At 49.3% G+C, this 12026-nt stretch overlaps 3 protein-coding genes across 3 annotated transcripts; 2 read left to right on the plus strand and 1 right to left on the minus strand.

Annotated features, from left to right (window-relative positions):
- Positions 1 to 1819: 1819 nt before the first annotated feature.
- Positions 1820 to 5950, plus strand: C8Q69DRAFT_507031 (putative MAP kinase; the record flags this gene model as incomplete). Its single annotated transcript, XM_028632848.1, has 2 exons — positions 1820 to 3594; positions 3649 to 5950. 2 exons carry the CDS (start codon positions 1820 to 1822, stop codon positions 5948 to 5950), a joined length of 4077 nt encoding a protein of 1358 aa, XP_028485345.1.
- Positions 5951 to 7815: 1865 nt separating this feature from the next.
- On the plus strand, positions 7816 to 9396 carry C8Q69DRAFT_263703 (hypothetical protein). Its single transcript, XM_028626723.1, has 3 exons — positions 7816 to 8382; positions 8454 to 8809; positions 8892 to 9396. The coding sequence occupies exons 1-3, from the start codon at positions 8060 to 8062 to the stop codon at positions 9032 to 9034; spliced, it is 822 nt and encodes a 273-aa protein (XP_028485346.1). The 5' UTR covers positions 7816 to 8059; the 3' UTR covers positions 9035 to 9396.
- A 1034-nt stretch (positions 9397 to 10430) lies between these two features.
- C8Q69DRAFT_507033 (vacuolar import and degradation protein) lies at positions 10431 to 11624 on the minus strand (the record flags this gene model as incomplete). The annotated part of the gene is made up of 4 exons (XM_028632849.1): positions 10431 to 10497; positions 10555 to 10912; positions 10982 to 11132; positions 11184 to 11624. 4 exons carry the CDS (start codon positions 11622 to 11624, stop codon positions 10431 to 10433), a joined length of 1017 nt encoding a protein of 338 aa, XP_028485347.1.
- Between the last annotated feature and the right edge of the window lie 402 nt (positions 11625 to 12026).

A 12026-nucleotide genomic window follows, 5' to 3' on the forward strand; every position in this document is an offset into this window, starting at 1 on the left:
TGCGACGACTCTACTCGACGTAGAGTAGAGTACTCTAATGATACTTGCTCAAGTACCTCAATCGAGTGATATATCAATCTTCTCTAATTATATCATCAGACCCTGACAGGAAGTGTGTCAACATTTAGTTCCCTAGATGTATATATGTACAACATATGATTTAGACGCCATGTGGAGGTCTCGAGTCCATCTGCCTCGTGGTTGTCTCCACTGGTCCAGAATGCAAAGTACGAGAATCTGACTCTCACAGACCACCAGACGCTCCGGATTCCGTATCCCCATAAATATAACAATAATAATCACAGGCAGGATCCGCACGACCCCAGCACGTCCGCGGGGGCACTCTTCGATGCAGTTGTGGCGTCCTGCAGTGGTCGGAAAGATCCGTATCTTCCCTTCCCGTATGGTAACTAACTAATAACTACTCTAATAATATTAATTACTATTATATCGTCTTTCCAGAGAAATGTTTCGGGAACTCCGTTAACCTCGCGCCAAAGTCGCGCTATCGCCAAGAACAGCAACACCAGCAGAGATAAGCATCCCCGGTATTATTGGCCCGTCAAGGTCGGCAGCAAACATCAAAGACTCAGAGACTGAGAGTATTGATTTTTCTTCTCTATGGTAGAGCAGAGAGAGTATTACTCGTAGAGTACTCGTATTGCATCCCGGTCACTCGATCTAATCCGTCTCCTGTAGGTTCGCTGGCGGACTTGGCACGTAGAATATTATCTCCCACCAACGACATTTCCAACCCTCACCATCTTGGCCATGGTATTCTGTCGTCCGGAATTTCCGCTCCGGAGTCTTACGAGCTCCTGGCCGTATGTTGTATTACTATCCTCTCGTCCTACAGCATGTCACACAGGACGCGAAGCACTGAGTTCATTCAGCAGACGAAGAGGGTGAGTGGAACATCGCTCTTCTTTGTCAATGCTCCTTTCTACCGAAGATGTTTAATTTCCCATGATGCACAAAAGCCGTTGGTCCAAGAATATATATATACCCAAACCCGCAATGCTCAAACAAGTGATTATCTCATCTTCGCTACACTTCCGAAAGAAGCAGCTCCTCCACGGAGTAATAACCCTGGCAATAATTTCTATTCGACGTGAGACAGTTCTCTCCCAGATCACCATCAGGCCCGTCCAAAGCGAGAAACCGCTGCAGAGGAGCAGCCTATGCAGACGCAGCCATGGTTCATTTCAACGTTATGATTATCCTCATGGGTTGGGGACCATGAGTTTCATAGAGTGCTGTCTCCTAGTGTTCATTTGATAGGGCAATCTACTATCTAGAGGCCAAAACTTGCAGAAAAACTTCATGTTGAAGTTGAAGATATCGCTTTAGTTGATCAGGCTGCATTTCAAGGAGTCCAGGAAGTTGTATACTGGCCTGTGCACCTCAAAAGGGGTTATCATATATCATAGAGGATTTGAGTATGTAGTTATCCCTGGTTGCTTTTTTATCCTCAGGCACCGACAACACTCCCGTAATTCTAACTCGTTTTCCTAACTGGTCATCACTATTATTATTTCTGGTCATGTTTGCACAACATTAAGTCTCTCCTTCATTTTGATTCCTGATCCACGCTAACTAGGTAGTTACTATTTTGCTGGCGTGCGGAGTAAAAAGAACAAGCTAACACATGTAACTAGTGAAGCTAACTCAAGTTCGTTGGCGGAAAGCTACCAAGAACGCACCGCCACGACCCCAATCCGACCCGAGCTCCTGAAGACCCTTTAATCGGTCGACCCTTGAAACTGTTGGACGGAGACGCAGCACGACGACGGACGACGACGGACGACGACTGCCTGTCATGGAGCATCGAGATATCGTCAGTCAGGATTCAGACGGCTCATCGGGCTCGTCCGATGAGTACCTGCACCAGCCGTACGCTATCAGGGCAAACTCCAGCTTTGAAGATCTCGCCGGGCAGATGCCACAGACTCCGACCCACGTAGCGTCGTCGCCTCCTCCGACTCATTCCCTCAGCTCGTCCGGTATCTCATCATGGTCCAACAATTCGACCCCGCGACCGCGCGGTGGTAGCGTTTCTGCAGTCAACGTCCTGTCGACCGAGGGGCCGACCATCACCGAACCACCACAACACAGGCCTCAACGCCCCTCAGGACCGGCCAGGACACCGTCAAACACCTATGCCCCGCAGAGGCATCCGCCTCGATTTATCAACCTACATCATGACCGTCGACGGTCCGCCTCTGCGAAACGGGCCGCCAGACGCGACCCAAATGCTCAGTACCGCGCGCAGGAGAAGGCGTACGTGCAGCGTCTACGGGCCAACCCACAGCCGGGGTATTACCACTATGAAGACGGGATGACGGGAACGATGCTAGACTCAGACTTGGAGGAACCGTCGCCATCCTCGGAAGTCCCTTTCGATGACGACCCTTACGACCCTGATATCCAGCTTTTCCTAGCGGAAAACGGCAACCAGCCAACTCTCGAGGAACTGAAGAACCCGAAAAACCAGGAACGGCTGGAATGGCATTCAATGCTGGCTTCCGTCCTGAAAGGTGATGTTGTCAAGCAAGAGAAACAACGGTTGATCGGGACGACGGAGTCGAAGCGGTCGAGTGCTCTGAACAATGAGATCTGGCTAGGAGTAAGAGCTAAAACGTGCGGCCGAAGCGTAGCTCTACAGAAGAAACTTATTGAGGAAGCACGCGCCAGTGTTGGAGCCGTGACTGAGGATATTATCAATTTTGAAATCAAGGGCGAGAAAGAGATTGGGAAACCGCCGATTGAACAAGTCGAAGATGTCGTGGAGAAGATTGGGAAATGCGAGACGCTATATTCGACACGAAAGGAGATGGAAGCCGCCAATCCGAGGGCTGCTTCTGAAGAGTTCCAAGCAAGCTGTGATGCGGTTATCGCCTGGCATAATACGACATTGCTGATAAATACGGAGTTGGCAATTCTTAAGGGTTGGGTTGGAAACGACGAACTCGACTTCACGAAACCCAAGGCCAAGCCCGCAAGCTCTGATCTCTCCGACGAAGGCTCGTTCCTGGACCGAGTCATGAAGGAAGACGGCCTGAAGACATTGCAAGGAGAGCATAATATGCTTTATGGAATCGGCGAAGTTATCAGGAAAGCGAAAAGCACACTGATCGAGAATGCGGAGGCCTTTTCAAAACGACATCTCCCTCCATATATCGAGGAGCTCCTGACCCTTATCAATTTTCCATCTCGTCTGATCCAGGAAATCATTCGTGTGCGACTGTCTTACGCCAGGAGGATGAAAGATCCTGCATCGCAGTCGCCAATCCTCGTGGACCAGATGATAACTCAGTTCCAGATCTTAATGAGAGTGGCAACAGACATCAAACAGCGCTATGTTGCCATTTCGAAACCGGAGCCGGGTTGGGATCTCCCGCCTTGTATAGACGAAAACTTCGACTCGGTGGTCGTAGACGCAATGAAATACTACTTCCGACTATTAAACTGGAAACTAAGCGCGAACAAGAACACTTTCAAGGAGGCGGAAATCTTGGAACAGGAATGGGGGTTTTCCAACGAGATTGGACGACAGCTCGAAGGTGGTGATATCGAAGTTGCTGAACAATTCAGGTAATATCTACATCCCATAAATTAGAAGCTCGTCTGGACTCATATTATTATTAGTGCTCTGACAGCCAAATCCCTTCAACGCCTTATGATCCATTTCGAGAGAGAACTGGTGTTCCGCCCAGATGAAGATCCTCTTGATATGGATAAGCGATACAAGAGCGTCCTTGATTCGACTCGTGTGCGCCAACGAAAGCTTTACCGCTTCTCTCGCTTTTTATGTCAGTTATTCGAGAACGCTACGGAATATAACTTGACAGAAGATATCGCCGACGCGTTCTTCGAGGCACTTTTGATCTCAGACCATTTTCTCGTCGAGTCCAACGATTCGATTGGTCAAAGGGGCGTTTATTTGATCGCGCATCATTCCCTATGGAATCAACCCCTCGATATTCAATCCATCCTGGGTACATCCTTCCGAGATGAGGACTCTCCGAGAGACCCCTCCCACAATCCTTATATTCTGGTGATTCGACCAGAGAGGCCGCTTGTGTGGGCTGGAAAGAAGATGGAAGTCGCCCTCTTGGAGCAACCAACTGACGTGAGACTGGGAAAGTTACGACTTGTCGCCGATGGGACTCAGCAGAGACTGTCAAACGCGCGGCTTGAATTGGCGCAGTTGACTAACATGCAGCTCGATATGAGTATCGAGCAGCGTGCCAACCTCGGCAGAGTCAACACGGAGCTGAACAGGATCAAGAAGATCTCGTTCAAGCTTTCCATGACCATCATGGACAGCGTAGCTGTCATTAGACGTCAACTGAAGCAGAAGGGCGTCGAGAACCAAGAGCTCATCCAGGCCTGCTTCGCATTCGCGACCGAGTTCGGTAAACGGTCTGCCAGCTACGTTGACCCGAACCGTCGCGCAATGAACAGCGCGAAGCTGGTTGAGCTTTCGCTTGAATGGGTCTCCTTCATATGTGACGATTGCGATGCTTCCGACCGTAAAACGTTCAAGTGGGCCGTCGCTGCGCTTGAGTTCGCGATGGCTATCACCTCGAGTAACCACCTTCTCTCCATGGACGACTCCCAGTACTCTCTTCTACGAGTCAAAGTGGCAGGATGCATGTCGTTGCTCATCTCTCATTTCGATATTATGGGCGCAAGATCATCCTTGGCTGCACAGGCTGAAAAGCAACGCCTCGAAGAGAGGGGAGGAATGCGGAAGATCGGTGCTGGACGGATCCTAACTGACGAGGAGGCAACGAAACTTGTCCGTGAACAACGCCTGCAGCGTATAGCGGCCCTGGAGGAACTGAGAGTTGAGGAAGATGCGAAGCGCCAAGCGCTGGGTAGAGTCTTGGAAGGATCTAATGAGGCTGATAGGTCTCTCGCAGTTCTTTCATCTTCTGCGACCAATGTCACTCTACGCTGGCAGCAAGGCCAATTCATCGGAGGAGGAACGTTTGGATCAGTTTATGCAGCCATCAATCTTGACAGTAACTATCTCATGGCTGTCAAAGAGATTCGTCTGCAAGATCCACAGCTCATTCCTACGATCGCGCAGCAAATTCGCGATGAAATGGGTGTTCTCGAGGTTCTTGACCATCCCAATATCGTGTCATACCATGGCATTGAAGTCCATCGTGATAAAGTGTATATCTTCATGGAGTATTGTTCCGGAGGCTCGCTGGCTAGTCTTCTCGAGCACGGTCGTATCGAGGACGAGACAGTTATCATGGTCTACGCTCTGCAACTGCTCGAGGGTCTGGCGTATCTCCACCAGTCAGGTATTGTACACCGCGATATCAAGCCTGAAAATATCCTCCTCGATCACAATGGTGTCATCAAGTATGTGGACTTTGGCGCTGCCAAGATCATCGCGCGCCAGGGTAAGACTGTGGCGCCCCTGGATGCTTTTGCCAATGCCGGCCACAAGGATGCTCTTGTTCCCAAGGAGCCGCCCCATCAACGCAAAAACCAGAAGACAATGACAGGTACGCCGATGTATATGTCTCCTGAAGTGATCCGGGGCGACTCTTCGAAGCTCGTCAGCCGGCAGGGATGTGTTGATATCTGGTCACTTGGCTGCGTTATCCTTGAAATGGCAACTGGTCGCCGTCCCTGGTCCTCGCTTGACAACGAGTGGGCAATCATGTACAATATCGCGCAAGGAAATCAACCACAGATGCCAACCCGTGACCAGCTGAGCGAATCGGGCATCGATTTCCTCCAGCGCTGCTTCGAACGCGACCCGCTCAAACGACCAACTGCAGCCGAACTCCTGCAGCACGAATGGATCGTGTCTATCCGACAGCAAGTGGTTCTCGAGCCCCAAACCCCCAGCAGCGATGGTGGGAATGGCAGTGCCAGTTCGTCCAGCCTGAGTAGCCGTCAGAACTCAAGCACTTATCTCTAGAGCTCCACGCTTATAACGAATCATTACACCGCGATGCGTGGCCTCCTTACGTTATTTTGCTATATTTATCGCTTTACCGTCACCCAATCAATGCAACCCACGGATATGATACCCCGTATTTCGTCTACCTTGTCTCGATACTGGTCTTTATCTTGCCTGAACATACTATATCTATGTATCGTGTTTTGAATCGCCCACGTCTATGTGCGGCCCCAGTGTTTCTCTATCCTCAAAGCTACGGCTTAGGATTCCTTGTTAAGGACTTGTTGATAATGGGTTCGCGATCACATGCTCTTGCATTTCTCAATAGCATAGTCGCACGCACCATGTTTGTTGCTTGCCGGTGCTTCGCGACCTGAGTTGAAATTTATCCATATACTATATGATATGACCTGTATGTATCCTACGATGGTCTCGAGCTGGTAGGAATATCAAAATCCAAACTACGACAAGAGTCTATTGAGAAGGTATGGGTATCCATCGTGAGCGATAAATTTGATTCTCGTGTCAGTTCTGCTTCGGGAAGACCTGGTCCAAATGTGCTGCATATACTAGTCTACGAGCACAGAGCAAAGACAGATCTGACTCGTAACCGCAACCAAGGAATACGAAATTAGGATGTCTCGGGGAGGTTGGGATCCAGAAGTTGCTCAAAATGAGCCCTCTTGGGATCGTCTCTGAAAACAGGGAAAGTGCGTTGGATCTCTGGTGCTTTCATTAATGCCATAGGCCCATCCACCTCCCAACTCCCTCGCACAGGGTAGGACACCATGTCTGCTACTGTCATGCTACAATCATCACTGTGCAAAGCATTCTACTCAGCAGCCGCCTAGACTACAGGGACGCGCACTCAAAATCTTTTGGGGCCTAACATGCCTCGCTTACTCCACAGGGAGAAAACCATCTGGTAACCCACATTGGACCTGCTCTATTTCCTGTGTCGAGACCTAGAGCCCAGTGACGGCCACCAATAATTTTCTCCCGAGATCCAGCGTGGAAGCCATGGTTGCCTGTCATTTGCAAGTCCCATCCTCTTGGCGGAGATAGATACTGTTTTCTTTCGATATATATTACGGAGGATGGAAGAGAACAATCACGGGGCGGCCGGCTAAGCAGGGAACCCCTGACTACGAAATAGAGTATACCAGTGGGGTCATATCTGACTGAAGGAGAGAGTTATGGCTTGAAATCTAGGTTATGCTAGAGAGAATGTCCACGGTTAACGGGATCTGAGGGTCGGAAGCAAGGAGCCAATCGGTAAGCCGATTTCCAAGGTCGTGCTCTAGCCTAATTCAAGGGATGTTAGATGCTAAAGTGAATCATATAGATAGTACATTGATACTGTCATCTTCCAGGAATGGGGTTAAGTCCTGGGGTCTGGATCTCAACGGCATATCATTTTCCTAGTTGGACATGTCCACATTCCACGGCCACGAGCGGCCGGATCAGCGCCGAACAGCCACCAGCGCCCAAACCCTGAGAGGCAAAGTCCAGAAATGGTACCTGTTGTACAGTACATTCCCGACATCACCAGATGCATCCGCACGAGGGAGAATTCCTGAATTCCATGGGGTTTTGCATTGTGTCTATCAGAATTCTGGGTTCAGGTACAGTAGCTGAACCGTCTGGACCATAAGAGGTGGGCATACGTTCAGACGGCCCCAAGACGCTATTGCAGGTCTCAACCTATCAGTGTGCTTGTCTCTTCCAATTAGGTCCGAAACATGGGCTTCATTCCGTACCATGCACGGAAGACATGCGATGGAGATGGAGGATGGAGTCTTACTCTCTCTCCCTCTCTCTCTCTCTCGTCTGCGGGACTGCCATTAGGTGACACTTCTGATACATCGCATTTCCGGCTTGTTTGTTTATTGCTAGATGGTGTCAAAACCCTACGTCAAACGGCATTCTCGAAGTGTATATATATGGTGTTTGTGTACCTCGTCAAGATGAAGAGAGCATCAGTCGTAGAATTTTCTTTCTCATTTCCATATTCTTTTCTCTTCGTTCGCTCTATTGGGCCCAGCTGACACTCCTTTGACCCCCCCTGTGGTTCATTGATACTATTACCATTAAGCCTTTTTGATAACCTGATCCAAGTCGGGCAAAATGAGATTCGGAAGCATCCTCGCCATCCCCCTCCTGGGCAGCGTCCCTGTCTTCGGTGCTGCGGTCAACGATGTCGCAAAGCGTGGTCACCACAATGCTTGCGTTGCCCCAGGCGGTGGAGTCGTCAAGGTCGTGAAGGTCATTATCGTTGACCCCGTCTACATCAGCACCTACTGCGAATCCAACACAGTCCTTACCATCTACAACGACATTACCTACAGCGTTACCAACGCCCCAACCACGGTCATTGTGAACACTTATGCGACCAGCACGACTACTATCACGACGACTGAAACCGAAACTGAGACTGAGACGGTTATCGCGTAAGTATATTCCCTCAGATATATACTTATGGCAAAGGAAAGATTTATATATAACTAACGCCTTTATTAAGCGCTCCCACTATCTCGCCTTCCACCAGTGTCTCTCAAGTGGTGAACTCGTGGACCAAAACTGCTGCCGGAACTACTTACCCTGCCTCGAGCTCAACTCCTGCCTACACGCCCGTCCCGTCTGCCAACCCTGATCCTATCCGCTATCCTGTGAACAGCACCATCACCGTCCAGCAGGGCCAGACTGTCTGCGGTGAAAACACGGTCTTGTCCTGCTGCAACAAGGCCACCTACTCCGGTGACACCACCAACATCGACTCTGGTATCCTGGGTGGTCTTCTCTCTGGCCTCATTGGCGGCGGCTCCGGCTCCGAGGGTCTCGGTCTCTTCGACCAGTGCAGCAAGCTACCTCTCGACCGTAAGTTTCCCCCCCCATCCTTATTCATATATGGTATAACCGAAAAAAAAGCATGAATCTAACAAATAAATAAATGAATCAGTCAACATCATCGGCGTTGGTGTCCAGGATTCCCTCGACTCCCAGTGCAAACAGAACGTCGCATGCTGCCAGAACAGCCCGTCCGAGGCCACCGGTCTCATTGCTCTTGGCCTTCCTTGCATTGCTCTTGGTTCCCTCCTGTGAAGAAGGGTAAAAAAAAAAAGAAACAAGATATGTGGATATTATTATTTCCAATTGGTCTCGTCCTTCATTCAAGTATAATTTATTTATAATTTTTCAGCCGTTATCTTGATGTTCTCCAATTCCAATCGAGGGCGTCTAAAGCAGTAATGAATACCATACCGCATCTGCTATATAATATATAACTAAAGCCCGACTTGGATCTGGGAACATGTTTCTTATTTTTATTTTTATATTTTATATTTTATTTTTTAACATAGGATTAATGTATGCTTCTTACCTTAACATAACATACCAAGGCACGAGGAGAAGACTATATTTATCTCACGGTGCTAATTATTAGTATTTTAGGGGGGGGGAAATTCTTCTGTTTCTTATTCATGCAATAGATAAATAAATAAGCCTCTTGAGTAAAAAAGTGGAGGATATGAATCATATATCTTAGAAAACATTGTCCGATCATGGGATATATTTCAAGCATCCTTATAGTCCGTATAATTGTTGTCGTGGTCAGGTTCCTGTGTGCACTGGAAGTAGTTCTGTCGCGGGCACGTGTTAAATTTGACCAATGGGATAGGACAAGTAACACTATCAATCACGACTTATTCAAGGATATTCTTTGGATAACTAAATAACAATAGATTAATCGTAGATATCACTAAAGAGCAAAGCAAGACTGATTTGAGTTTACTCAAATCCCAAATTCCAGGCAAGACTTTACGTCTGGCCTAGTGGCTGACACCATCAACCTGTTAGACTGTCGTATCGTATAATAAAGTCTTAGTGCCGAATGAAGGATTAAAGAAAAACACCGGAAAAGACCGAGTTTGGATTGTTGAACCTATACCGATGATAATGCCCCTAGAAACAGAAAAGGCTTGACCCTGCCGGTAGAAACATTCACAACAATCCCAGCGCTTGGTAATCGTCGGATGCAACAACTTGGATACCATATGAGGAAGAACAGGAAAAGAGGTTGGGACGCCGATACCTGGAGAATAGATCTCGTGAGATGAAATGACCGACAAAAAAGACATAAATCGTGATGCAATAAAACAGGATCTCGACGACCGCAGGGGAGGGCATATATCTAGACAACTGGGCAACAAGGTCTAGTTTTCTGCATGTACCAGGGTATGTGTGACGGCGCCGTCTTGGGAATAAAAGACCCAGCGGTTCCGGACGGCCAGCCGTAATCGAATGGCGATTCAATAGATGGCCGAACTCAAAAGAAGTAAAAAAAGGCATGAGGATGACCGGGCATCATCTCGTCAGTTCCTCCGGAAATGTACAAGAACTTGCGGACAGTTACCTATCCAGCGTCGTGATTGATTAAATACTGTCGTACCAAGGGGTCATACAGAGCTCACAAGAAGCACCTGAGAAGCACCTGCGAAGCTCAACGAAATTCGATAGCGGGAAGACAACCATGATCCTCGACATGTTTCAGTTCGAGCTGCTGGTATCTGTAGGTATTGCAATGTTAGCGTCTGCGATCAAGACATGTTGGGATCAATACATACTTCTCGCTTTTCGCATGGAAATAGATACCGCTGACGGTCCCTTCTACCTGGTTGAAACAGATATAGTAGAAACCCTCGAAGCTAGCACCGGATATCGTCCGCACGCGGTGGTCAGGCACCAGAAAATACTCCTTCCACCTCATGAAAATATGTTCACGCTGGGCGAAGTTGCGGTAGCTGAAGTCTGGTCTCTTTGCCTGTTTGGCAAGGGGCCGCCACGCTGGGAATCTGGCCCAGTGCTGCATATCGGTCTTCTCTGTCGCACCCCATGCTTCGTGTCGCGTCTGAAAGGTATGCTTGGTCCCGATGATCTCTCCTTCAAAGAAAGTAGTCAAGGTAGGATGATCCTCCGTCAACCCTAAGTTGTCACCGCAACGGTCAGCTTTCAACGGAACCGCGAATGTCACACATCGATGGATTGACCAACCTTGTATGCGTAAGTAGCCGCAGAGGTACGATTCGGCCATGTCGACATGCTTAATCTCCACATCTACATTGTAGACTTGGCGGTCAGACTGCTGGGTTCCGACGAACTTGCTTCCCGCACGAAGAAAGGACGATGAATGATTCGGTAGGAGCTGATCTAGTTAGCCAAAGGGATCACATATACACCATGCTGCGCAACGTACTCGGATATTGGAAAACTCGTAGCTGAGAGACGAGGTGGCGGAAGGCGCGGTCATTGATGACGATTGCGCCGCTGTCGGAGTCGATTGTTCCTCCTTGGCCTCTGAGGAGACGCTTGCTGGGCTGGAGGTGCCCAGCACGGCTTCCTCTTCGGACTGTGGCATCCTTTTGATAGAGGATGCTGTGGTTGCGTCAATCTCCCGAGGCATCGCAACGGGTTCTGCCACGCCGTCAACCCGACTCCTCAAGGTCGATTGCGCCGGAGCGCTGCTCTCTGGCATGCCACCATTGCCTGGACTATTATCAGCGACGATGCGCTCTTCTGGTGCTGCTCTCCACGCAGGTATCCGATCACTCTCTGGCGGGCACGTCGAATGGGCGGACAATTCCTCGGCAAGCGGTGTGGCTGTCAACTGCGGCGTCCTGTCGCTGGGTGTCGGCATGGAGGCAACTAGGGCAGTGATGACATCGGAAGCCGGGATAAAAGGGGGATGAGAGGATGGGATTTACAAAGGGGAGAAACGCAATACCAATGACAAGGGAGAAGGAGCAGAAGGGGGCTTTTCACGGTCGAGGATGTGCAAGTAAAGTCTTTGACAAGTGACGACGGGCAAGAGACGCACTGCCCGAAGAGGATAAGAGCCGCTCCTGGTCATGCGATCGCGGGGAAGGCGAACGAGAAGCCGCCAAACTGAACAAGCAGGCTGGAGGGTGTTGGGGAGATGCTGAGGTCTGGGGAGGGAGGATAATATCATATCATAAATGCAATATAAATATAAATACTTGGGGACTGGTTTGTGGGCTCATTCATTGTCTGTATCAGATTGTGCTTGCCATCCAATTCA

The sequence above is a fragment of the Paecilomyces variotii genome, assembly GCF_004022145.1.
Source record: "Paecilomyces variotii strain CBS 101075 chromosome Unknown C8Q69scaffold_5, whole genome shotgun sequence".
NCBI classification, from domain to species: domain Eukaryota; kingdom Fungi; phylum Ascomycota; class Eurotiomycetes; order Eurotiales; family Thermoascaceae; genus Paecilomyces; species Paecilomyces variotii.